Below are 13,195 nucleotides of genomic sequence, written 5' to 3'. Positions count from 1 at the left end.
AAACGAGCCTGCGGAATAACGTACATTCTAATAACTAATCTTATTACATTTTCGGATTAACGAACTTGCGGAATATCGCATCAAATGCCCCCCCCCCCCCCTTTCGGTTTAACGAACTTCTATATGGAGTTTGTGCGTTTAGGAATTTCGAACCTTTTATAATGAAGCTTACTAGTATTTCATTTTCGGATCAACGAATCTTCGAAATAACGAACATCACCCCTGGATATTTCCGCTATCCTACAGATTGTTTTCCGCCATTCTAGTCGTTTTTGACATAACTTAGTGAATGAGGAAAGGGAACAATGGGGGCGTTCTTCAATGCATGTTTGGATTCCGAGGACGTCCCGGAGGACCACGAGTCTCGAAGGAGATCGTCGTTCGGTTCGTTGTCTGCTGTAAGTATGAGACGGTCTAAAAAATGGTGGTGGTGCATATATCATTTGTTATGTGTGTATACCACACATGTGCAGTGGCGGATCCACGAGGGGGCGCACCAGGTCGCGCCCCCCCCCTTTATTTTTTGTTAAAACTAAAGAAATAAACAGAAAAAAGGGGGCGTGCGCCCCCTTTAATTTTGTTAAGCGCCCCCCCCCCCTCCCGCCCCCTATTTACGGAATTCCTGGATCCGCTCCTGTATCTATGTGTGTGTTGGTGTGTGTGTGTGTGTGTGTGCGCGCGCGCGCATGTATGTGAGTGCGCCCTTGTCTAACCATTTCCTCAAATGTGTGTGTAAATTTTGTAAATATTGTGGATGATATTATGTTTTGCACTAAATTCATATAAATCAGAAATGGTTATCCCCAATACCAGACGTCATGATGACATGTATGGGGTTAATGTATTGTCAACCAAAGCCTTGAAGTATACGGGAGGCCCCCAAGATTCGGCGATAAGAGCGACTTGTTGGCAAAAATTATATATATATATATATATATATATATATATATATATATAATCATATATATATAATTTTATATATATATTATATATATATATTATATATATGTATATATATATATATATAATATATGTATAATATATATTATATATATATGTCGAGACTCCTGAAGAAGGTGCTGATGGAGGCCACCGAAAATTTGAGTTGTTCAATAAACTCATTCTTATTGGCGAAATAATGCATTACTAGTTTATTTCTTGATTCTCCGCTATATATATATATATATATATATATATATATATATATATATGTTGATTAGGTAATCCACGTGTTGGCAAGATAAAAAGATAAGTAACAGAACTGGAACAAAGTTCATGCTGTATCACCAACGGTTTATTTCTGCACACAAATTTGTTCCAGTTCTGTTACTTATATATATATATATATATATATATATATATATATATATATATATGACGGACATAATGTGTGCATTCGTGTGCGTTGTGCGCCGTAGTTGCCATTCAGTTTCAATGCACGTGAAGAAGAAAACATGCACCCACGTAATATAAACCCATGCACTTGTTAACAAAAACACATGCAGTACCAAATGTCTTTTGTTCGATAGTATTTTATACTATGTTGCATATTGCCATGGGATATTCAAATGGACTATGTAGCAATAGTTTTCAGTAATCGATTTTTAGTTTTCAAATCTCCCTTTTCTTTTGACTATAGATTATTACATATCTAAGTAATTTGATTAGTAAATAAGAAAATTACATAGTATTTATAGAAGTTATTTTTTTCTTGTGTTTGCTAGTTACATATCTCGTTATTCTAGTGCGTGCATACGCATGAAATTATCAAGAAAATCATATGCTGTATGCTGTATGCTAACTTTATTTTTTCGGTCTATGATAGAGCACATAGTTCTTCAGATATCGTTTCGGTGATTAGACTAATAGCTGATCAGTCAAACCGCTCGCCACGGTTTCTCGCTGATTTCCACCGCAGGTTGACGAGGTGGTGCGGAACCTTCTCCTAAAGCCCAATGACATCAGTCGTTGCCAGGTCAACCCTCTTACCCACCGGGGCAAGCAAATCCAGCTGGCCAAGATGCTGCTACTGGTCCTCGTACCCATCACCGCCCTCGCCATACTAGCCGTCGAGGACCTCAGGATCATTGCTTACACCAACAGGTGGGGGCATGACACGCCCTTTGAATAAGTCTTCAATTTCTATGCCATAATAACTTTCACATGTCATTCGCATATACCTGTGATATGCTTTTCATAATTATGACGTTTTCATTCATGTAACCTGACTTTTCACCGTTTAAAAGTCATAGGAATTTCATTTCAATATGTCATTGGAATAGATCTGACTTGACTCTGGATCTACTTTATTGTTCTTTGACATTCTGTTATCATTGACATAACTTTGTCATGACTTTGAAGGGAATTTAGCCTGAATTTAATTACGTTTTTTTTTTTTGGGGGGGGGGGAGGAGGGGGCTTTATTTTGACTGATATTGAACCATGTATGTCAAGTTAAATATCAGTGCATGTTGATTTTGATAAAGTAGAATAATCGTTCCAGAATGGTATCACTTTGAATGAAATTGGACATAAAACAAAAGTTATGAAATTTTAAACTTCCACGGTTATTATTTTTGTATGAAACAGTTATATCGGCCATAATCACGTATGCAAATAATTTTGATTACCACTTTGAAGATTTTAAAGGAACACTTTTACTTAATAGCCCAAGCTTCAAACTTGAATCAAATACAAATGTTCTCGAATATATAGCCAAAAAAAAAAAATCCAAGTTCTAGAATATTTGAAATGTAAAAACAACTTACTAAGGTGCGTGGTTGGGGAGATGACGCACGCTGAGTTGATGACGTCATTTCTGATCTCACCTGCCCCCTTGGTCGCCTTCAGTGTCGACATCGAGATCCGTAACGTGATCCAGTTCAGTCGGAACATCGGTCTGTTGCTGAGTCGACTTCAGCGAGAGCGAGATATGACGGCCCTATACGTGAGCGTCATCGCCCCCAACAGTACGGCGTTCCTCACCGAGACCTACCCGCTGACGGACAAGGCTCTTGACGAGCTCCAAGAATGGCCGGTGGAAACCAGCATACTCAACGTGAGTCATGTTAAAAAATTATTACTGCCGCTATCAAAATTATTTCACTAGCAGTTCTGGAAATAAGATTTCACTATTCACTTGAAGTGTACACGATCAATTCCCATTTGTCTTCAATCGACTTTCTAGCATGTTTAGTTTGGATTTCAGCGGTGAGACCGGGTCTTTAAAAATTGCTGTTATGTAACATGTTAGGGGCATTTCATGAAGCATTTTGTCCGACAAGGCTGTCTGACGAATTTGCTCTTAGCCAGTCAGATGCAAGGATTTCAGTAGCTTTTAACAATTTGTCAGAAAAATATCCGACCAAAATGCTTCATGAAATGCCCCAATTTTCTAGCCTAAGATTTGGTTATACACACATCTCTTGATAATCTTTGTTTCACTGTAAAGTTAAATTGTGCTAATTGGCTTGCAAATCGGAATATTTATGAATCAGAATCATTCAAAATACTACCGTCACAGTCAGCATCATCGTCTCTTGATCTGTTCCTGCTTGCAGGAATTACCATTCTTTCGAGAGAAAATGGATTTCAAAGAGAACTTGGAGGCCCATCGGACCCAATTGCACCATGCCAACACCACCGTGTACAGAGAGATCGAGTTCTACACTGACATGCTGCAGATCTTCATAGACTGGCTGTACGAGAGTGTCGGCAACTCTCAGGGACACGGGTCCTGGCAGATCCTCGTCGCCTACCAGCTCCTCATCGTCAGCAACGTCGACACCGGAATCGAGAGAACTCTAGGTAAGGGCGGTGATTATCGTGATCGTACTTTGTTGTTGTTGTTGTTGTTGATGGTGGTGGTGGTGGTGGTGGTGGTGGTGGTGGTGTTTGTCTGATTCTAAAAAGAAAAAAAAAAATCTAAATCAAGGGTAGCCTCATCCTTGCTGCCACCGCTTTTCCAGAGGGCCCCATATATTGCCATAGCATCACCGGCTTATCAGTGCATCATCTTCGTTAAGAGCGATATTTATACAGTAAACAGGATTCGAACTCAGGATCTCCAAAATAACCTTTGGGTCCAGAGAATTTTTTTTTATTTGCAAACGTCACGAAATTTTCATGGTTGAAAAATAATGTCTCCCAACATCGTGTATGAAATTTTCTATTAATACGTCACAGAATTATACAAAAAGAAATTAGAAACTAACCACATGTCACCCAAGTATTATATGCTCGTTTGTGTATGGGGAATAACAGCCGTGTTTTTTTTTTTTTGTTTTTTTGTTTTTTTTTTTGGGGGGGGGGGGGTTAGGGCGTCCGAATGAATTCGCTTGCAATCTATAGTATTGTTTCCCCTGTCATCATAATTCTGAGAAAACTTCTAAATTACTCACTTGTACAATATACCAGCTTACAAACTGATGAAAGAAATCGAAATGTCAGGGTTACGAAACTACGACACACGAACTTTATGAAGGAAGAAATAGCTGAACTGATTATATATATATACATATATATATATATATATATATATATATATATATATATCTGCATCACGTTTGATTCTGTAGTCGATTTCTTCAAGTTCGTACATCAGAGGATGGAGGCTTCACGCCATTATACCTTGTAAACTCATTGGGACATTACTTGACATGACATTATAACATGACATGAAATAGGCGGTGCATAATGAAAACTGAAAACACGATATTACATATATATACATATATATATATATATATATATATATATATATATATATATATATATATATATATGCTAAATGTACATTTATGCGAACATTGTACTTTTGATGAGATTTGTATGTGGTTTTTTTTCCCCCTTCAGGAACGGTGTTTTACACGCTGGGTGGCTTCGAGCGCCACGAGGACTACGTGTGGTATATGGAGAAGTACAACGTTGGTACGTGGAACCACGAAGCCGCCAAGAGATACGCCCCTCTCATCCAGGAATTCTACCAGGAACAGGTGCATTTTCTCTCTCTCTCTCTGTTTTTTAGTGTTCCCTTAATGACATGATAATTATGCACTGGTATTAACACAACAGTTTTACACATCTGCACAGACACGCAATACATACATGGTACAAAAAATGAATATAATAATTATAATCGTATTGTCCACCTGTTTGCCAAACTATCAAAGCAGGAGAGAAGAGAAATTCCTTCGGAAACGCATCATATATATATATATATATATATATATATATACATATATGTATATATATATATATATATATAAATATATATATATATATATATATATATATACTCCTAGATGGGTCATTTGGAAGACATTGCCGTTTGTTTTATATGCAAATTTATTATATACATGTTCAATGGCAGTTTACGCAATGGAGACACGAAAATTGTCTCCTTAATGACCAGTTGTCTCCCTAATGAAGACACTTCCCCCAATATGTCTCCCTAAGGTGCCAACTAGGGATATATATATATATATATATATATATATATATATATAGTTGAGAGGCGTGCGGTAGGAATATCAGCATCATCACACTATGTATAGAGATATATATATATATATATATATATATATATATATATATATGTATATACATATATGTATATATTTGTACATTGTACATACATATACATACATACGTAAATAAATAAATATATATATATATATATATATATACATCGTATACACATGTGGTGTGAATGCCTGGTTTTATCAGTAAGGTCTGTTGGTGTTTATTCATCATTGTCATTGGTCACTTTTGATTTTCCATTCATTGTTTTTTTTTTCTGCTTGTTTTTCTCTCTCTTCTATACTCAGGTGGACAATATCGCTGACTTTGCAAACTTCACCCACACCATCACCAAGATGAGAAAAGAGATTCTTGAGAATGCTGTAGCCACCACGGTTTCGAACTTCAGAGAAGCCACGTTGTGGTTTGACAGCATGACGGTATGTTCTAATGGAAAGAAGATAGCGCGAGTTAAAGTTTGCTTAAGGGCACGTTTGCTTCTTTGTTGTTGTTGTTGTTTGTAGAAGAAAATCAGTGGGTCAGACAAAGTGAAAAAAAAAATAAGACGGAAAACATTCGTTCACACATCTTGTTTGTTATCAGTATAAATGTATTATGTTCTACATTAGTAACTTGAAAAAGTGGTATATTGATGTCAGTGTTTTTAAGATATAACATCGACCGACTTCTAAACTGAGATACTAAAGCATTAGCAAGTTAGACTTTGACTCACAGTGCAACCTGGAAGAAATTTAGGGACTGATATATGGTAGTTTGCATCATATCCGTTTACCAATATTTTTATCTTGTTGAATGACGTAAGGTTTATATCAACATCCTGGAGAAGGTGCACAAGCTATTGGCGGATGAAATTCTGCAGATTCTAGAGAAGGAGCTGGAGGACGACACGGAGAACATCGCCGTCAGCATCTTTCTCGTCGTCGTCGTCATCATCATGTGTCCTTTGACTCTGCGGGCGATTTGGTCGCTGACCACCGTCCTTCAGAACTACGCCCTCACTCTGGCCACTCAGACCAAGGTCATCTATCGTGGTAGACAGTGGATGCTGGGAATGTTGCTGTTCGAGTTTAGTGGTGGTGGTGGTAGTGGTTGTGGTGGTAGTGGGGGTGGTGGTAGTGAAGGTGGTGGTATAGTGGTGGTGATGGTAGTGAAGGTGGTGGTAGTGCTGGTGATGGTAGTGGTGGTGGAGGTGGTGTTGGTGGTGGTAGTGCTAATGATGGTAGTGGTGGTGGTGGTGGTGGTAGTGCTATGGTGGTGGTGGTAGTGGTAGTGGTGGAGATGATGACAATGATATAAAAATGGTTTTAATGATGAGCGATGGCGGGAAGGTCATGGTGAATTATAGTGATGATTAAAGCGAGGAAATGATTGTAGTGGTGTTGATGACGATGGTGATTACAGTGGTGATGGTGATTGGAAAGGTGGTGGCTGAGATGCTGATACATGTATCAACGATGGTATCTGCATGGACCGGAAGAGGATGATGTAGGTGGTGTTGGAAGAGAAGATCACGTTGATGATTCTGTGATGACGCTGGTGGTTCCATTTGTGAATACGATTTGTGGTGATCTCAGTCGTGGGACGGAGGTGTTGTTGCGCTGCTGCTGGTGGAAGTGGTACGCCGATTAAACTTATCTAAAAATCATTGCATAGACGCAGCTGCTGCTTCATCCTCTACAGTGAAATGGCATTGATATTTGTAAAGATGTATCTTTGCTATCTATGAGCCTGTAGGTGGTGATTGTGGTTATGTAACGACGGTGATTATGACGATGAAGATAACAACATAGGGAAGAGCTCTTTAACAGCTTGAAACAGAAATGTCTGCTCAAATCATACAGATAACGTGACACACAAGATGTGGTAATGATAAAGCTCAAGCCCGTTGTAAACCCCGAGGGTGAAATTCATACGGCGCATCACTTGCTCATTGCCAACCTTCACAAACCCTCTAATCATGATAATTATCGAAGCCCGTATATGACACAAGCTGAACTTGATTTCACAGATTACAATTATGTAATGCCGATTTGTGTTGATTATGGTATATAATTATGTATTTTGATTTCTCAGTGTATTGGAATGAATATATCAGTGCTGTATATGGAATCAAGAAAAGATTATAGGAAAAAAAATCTCTCGTGGAAAATGTCAGAGAGCTGCACATTTCACGTCATTGATAAAAGTTATTTCATCCTGGTCGTCAAGGAATTCAACAAAGAGAAGAAGCGGTCGAACTACCTACTGAATCTGATGTTGCCCCCGTCCGTGGCCTCCAAGCTGATGAACACGGAGGAGGTGAACGGGGAGCTCTTCGAGAGCGCCACCGTCATGTTCGCCGACATCGCTGGCTTCAGTCAACTTTGCGCCCGTAGTGAGCCCATGGAGGTTGGTCTCCTTCTTCTTCTTCTTCTTCTTCTTCTTCTTCTTGGTTTAGTTCTTCTTCTTCCTCCTCCTCCTCCTCTTTTCTTTTTCTTTTTCTCCTCTCCTCATTATCATCATCTTCCTTCTCATCCTCCTCCATCTCTTTCTCCTTTTCTTACCCTTTCGTCACCATCTGACTTTCTTTGGCTGGTTATACAACAATAATGTATGGTTTCACTCCTTCAAGGTTGTCCGCTGTTTTCCTGTCTCTCTACCTCTTTTTTCCCCCTCTACCTTCCCCTCGATTGCTAACCGATATGCGATGGTGTATACCTCATCAGATATGTGTATAGCGAATATATCTGCCTCGTTTACCAAACTTGAATGGTTTCACGATTGAAAATTGTATTTCTGCTGTATGTGATATTCAAATCGCAAATGTCGGCATGCGTATATATAATCTCCATATCCGTCGCTTCTGAAATTCAGTCACCAAATTGCTTCTTGTTTTGCTCTCTCGACGGTCTTAACTTTTACAATACACAGCCATGTTAATAGCCTTTAAGCGTTTAAAGGGTACTACATGTACGTATTTCAAAGAGCCAATTTCAGTGAGCGCCATCGCCGTAGAATTCTTTGTAGTGCAGATTTAGACAATCCCATCGTTTACCTCGGACGAATCATGAACAGCATTGGTCATTGACAGCTAAGTTTGTGCGATGCATCACGCAATGATTAACCATGGAATGACACACTGCATAATTCTTATGATATGTTTCATGAAATTTTTATAGTCACGATTTTTCGGATAACCATGATGATAACCACATAACAAAAAAAGCAGCAAATATTGCATGTCGACTACAATCCAACAGTTGTATGTAATGTGCCAACGAAAGATATACCGATCTTTTGTTTTCTCAAATTTATTTCTGTACTTCCACACAGGTGGTAGAAATGCTGAACGGACTTTATGTTCTGTTTGACTCCCGCATCGAACAGTACGACGTGTACAAAGTGGAGACTGTCCGGGAAACGTACATGCTGGCCTCTGGTATAAAGTTTGCATCCATTAACTCATGGCTCTCTTTACCTTCGCCAGTATAGGTGAAACCTACGGTGGGCGCAGGTTATGTTTTCGGTTCCGTAGGCCATATGTTTGTTTGTCTGTCTGTCTGGGCATAAGAAAACGTCAATGTAGGGCAATTTGTTAATCAGTTGCAATAAAACAACTCGACGGAAGAATATTAATGAATGTAAATAATTACGCAGTACATTGTACCCGCTGCATGCTATAATATGGATTAGAACCAGTATTGGCTGTCGGGCGGAAGCTCAGTGGTCTCGTGGATAAGGCGCCTGTCCGGAGATCAGGAGGTCGTATAGGTTCGAAGCCTGCCCGAGAGTGTATGCCCATGATTTCTTTTGTCGTGGCTACTACTAAAACACTGATCTATTCAGTGCTTATTTACGTCAGTGTATAGGGTAATTTGTTAATCAGTTGCGATACCAATAATTATATTGGTACTAATCATTCTCTCTTCTGTTATATCATCACGATTCATCTTATCTTATCTCATTTCATATTCTCTTCCCTTCTCTTCTCTCCTCTTTCTCATCTCTCGTTCTCTCATCTCTTCTTCTCTTTTCTTCAGGAGTTCCTAACCGTCATAACCGTCACGTGGGTGAGATCGCTACCGTGACCGTCGAACTCCTCCATCACGTGAACAGCTTGGAGGTTCCACACAAGCCTCACGTCAAGATCAGGGTCCGCTTCGGTATTCACACTGGCAAGTGTTCAGATGGATACGTAGTAATAAGATGATGATGATGATGATGACTATCATCATTATTGTTATTGTTATTATTATCATTACGATGTTTGCTTAGTTATAAAAACAAGCAATTGTTGCTAATGTATAGTTGTTGTTGTTGTTGTTGTTAACCTGTGTAATGCAATCTTATACTTCATTTATACTTGTTGCTAATTCATTGTTATAGACAAGCGATGCTTCGAGCGAGCTATCTAGATGTTGCTATAGTTAGCCTTGTATGATTTATTACATGATTTGTGGAGAGTTTATTATACTTTTTATACACCAATATTTATGAACATGTGGTTGACAACGCGGTTTAAGTGAAAAAGACAAGGAGAAAGGAAGAGGTAATATACCTTGCAATTGTCATGAAGACTAATAATTTAACTCATCGAAGAAAACCAATGAAACTGATACAACGACGTGTATTTATGTAAGTAATAATTCAACGATGACAACTTATGCGTAATGCTGTTATCAACAAGAGCCAATTCTCTACCCCAACATGACTTCTGCACCAAAGTATAATCTGGGCCCCATTTCAGAAAAAGTTCATACTGTATAATCAATACACAATAGATAGCAGCTCTTGCTGGAATAACAATTGAAATGGTAACGACAAGAATCCAGCTTCCCGATTGGCTGTCGCTATTGGAAGTTGTCATTCCAGCAAGAGTTGCTATTCTAACATTTATGAAATGGGACCCTGATGATGACTGTGTTGCGTCCATGATAGGTCCACTAGTGGCGGGGGTGGTTGGTCTCAAGATGCCCCGGTACTGCCTCTTTGGGGATACGGTCAATACGGCGTCAAGAATGCAGACAACGGGACTGCGTAAGTTCATCTTTCGTTTCATCTCTTTGATTTTTTTTGTTTTGTTTTTTGTTTTGTTTTGTTTTGCCAGTGAGTCATTATTTCCTTCTGTTCTTGTTTCTTCGCTGTTAAAAGGGCTGATGTACAGTCGTAGTGTAGGCCTACAATGAAGGCATGCATAGCAGGAGCGGATCCAGGAGTTCCGCAAAGAGGGGCGCTTTTACAAAATTAAAGGGGGGGGGGCGCACGCACCTCTCCCCAATTTTTTATCTTTATTTCCTTTGTTTGAACCAAAAAAAAAAAAAAAAAAAAAGAGGTGGGGGCGCGCACCGGTGCGCTCCCCCTGGATCCGCCACTGCATAGTGTCCTGTCGGTAAACTGTATGCATACACAATGTAGTAAGAAATACTGCCGAAAGGAAAACTACAATTGATTTACCAATGGCATAATTCTGTTCCATTATCAACAACCACCTTGCCAGTTCATTGAGAGTATTCAAATTAATCAGAATCTCGTATTTAAGGGTTTTAAATTCAATACTTGTCTTTAAAACGTGTCGGACAAGCAAGAAAACAGAGAATATTTATTTGAATATGCACGGCAACGTCTCATCGTAGAAAGCTTGTTACTGTGAGGTGTTTTCTTGTGCGAGGTGCTTTAAGGAGGGGGCTTTCGATGTAAATGCCTCTTACACGCACATAATTTCTTGTCCCAATCTGTTAGGGTCATATACACTTGTACTTCATTTGGATCTTTGATTTTCACTATATTTCCATCCATGTTTTGCTTCATCCCTATTCACGGTCACGCCTTTTGCTAATCAGCGGGGCGTATACACGTGAGTCATCCAACGTACATGGGACTGCTCGAGTACGGTGGATTCAGCTTGGTGAAACGCGGCGAAATTGAAATCAAGGTAAATGGAAGGCTATATAGCAACGCTTTAATTGATGTGTCTTAACTGTGGCAAAATGTTAGACTCCTGTAGTAGATGCCAAGTACAACGTAGAGCAATCATTCTTGCATTTACGTTGAACACACCCCGCCACGATTTGCTTTTCTCGGGTTCCGTATCATGACAGTCAAATCGAAGATAACAGAACACGATTATTTTGTCCATTAACTTTATTGAATTGGAATGATAATTCAAAATGACAGAGCTAGAAATGTTTTGGCACTTCGCATATCTTTTCTTTGTTCTTTCAAACTCACTGTGTTTTCTTGCAGGGAAAAGGACGTATGTACACGTACTGGTTGATGGGGCGCGACAACTTTGAAATGTTTGCCATCGACAACTCGGCCCGTGATCACATGGGAATACAGGAGCACAGATACGCGCATATGTACGATCAGATGTACACCGGACGCGTGCAGTTTGCTGGTCCCAACCAATCACAATCCCCGACTTTCATCTAACCACCAATCACCAACGGCTGCTGAGCCGTGGGAATATCGGCTTATTTCTCGATATCTCATCGTATTTGAAGAGAGAGAGAGAGAGAGAGAGAGAGAGAAAGAGAAAAAAAAAATCAGAAAACAACACAAAGTATCGCACATAGTAGATTACTGCACTAAGAATTGTTGTTGTACTAAGTCTTCTTGTCATTACAGTCCTGTAGTACTTTGGCAAAAAAAAAAAAAAAGATATGACTGCTTCAAATAAACTGTGTAAATATGAAATAATTTAAGACTTCAAGCTTTAACTTTAAAACCTCAAGCTTCGAGATCAGAGACAATGAAATATCTAATACTATTAAAGGCCTCTATAGCACTGAGTACTTATCTTTATTCATACATTGTACTGAAAAAAAAAAAAAGTTTCTTTGGGTTGAGAATTGTTTTTGGTTACTGATAATTGTAATATAATAAACAATTTCCAGACCCTATTGAATTAAAAATCATGTACTTCTTTGAAATACATCACTTTTACAATAGCAAACCCCCAAGCGAACAGAAATACTTTCAGGAGGTGGTGGTACTATGAACAAGGACTTAACTGAAGAAGTATATTTAAACATGTAGTCCAGATCGCTCTTTCGATTTCTTTTTCTCTTTTAATTTTGTATGGGGTGTCACAGACATAGTGAAAGTTTGAGAATTAAGGCATGCAGTGCATTGCTATGCCTGACTGGGCAAGGATATACTGTTACAATCAAAATCCTTTGCTAGGATGCAAAGCCAAGTTAGTGTGCACAACTGTATTCTATTGTTTTTTGTTGTTGGATATACTTGTGTAATCTGTAGTAGTGGCGCACACAAATTGTGAATACTGTTACTCCTTCACTAAAATACGAATTAGTTATTAAAGTCAATATGCACTTATGCATAATCAAGGTACAATAGCATGGGGCAAGGGACGGCTTCTGTTTAAATGGAAAGAGCAGATGTGACTGTAACAATTAATAGTTCTGTTTTCTTTTCCTCAGTAAGTGGGTCTATAAAAATATTAACATGACTTTATTTACTGCAGCAAGTCAATTTCTGTAAATGCATAATTTTGCACTTTAAAAAGATTTAAAAATCATGGATAATGAATCTTTATCATTCATTGCCACATTTAATTTTTCAATCTTATCTATTATTTAAATAATTTTAATAATGTCACAGCAAAACTTATTAAATAATATGGCGTTGAATCCTGGTTCTCATACTATTACAA

General features: G+C 38.7%; 1 protein-coding gene across 1 annotated transcript; it reads left to right on the top strand.

Moving 5' to 3' along the window:
• Positions 1 to 305: 305 nt before the first annotated feature.
• On the top strand, positions 306 to 11,952 carry LOC140244349 (uncharacterized). The gene is made up of 13 exons (XM_072323992.1): positions 306 to 398; positions 1,919 to 2,103; positions 2,851 to 3,058; positions 3,561 to 3,807; positions 4,855 to 4,994; positions 5,829 to 5,960; positions 6,344 to 6,559; positions 7,750 to 7,929; positions 8,854 to 8,959; positions 9,561 to 9,695; positions 10,459 to 10,557; positions 11,361 to 11,452; positions 11,764 to 11,952. Exons 1-13 carry the CDS (start codon positions 306 to 308, stop codon positions 11,950 to 11,952), a joined length of 2,022 nt encoding a protein of 673 aa, XP_072180093.1.
• Positions 11,953 to 13,195: the final 1,243 nt, after the last annotated feature.

The sequence above is a fragment of the Diadema setosum genome, chromosome 21, assembly GCF_964275005.1.
Source record: "Diadema setosum chromosome 21, eeDiaSeto1, whole genome shotgun sequence".
Lineage (NCBI taxonomy): Eukaryota > Metazoa > Echinodermata > Echinoidea > Diadematoida > Diadematidae > Diadema > Diadema setosum.
Note: the sequence above shows the minus strand (reverse complement) of the source record. Positions and strands in the feature narration are given on the sequence as shown.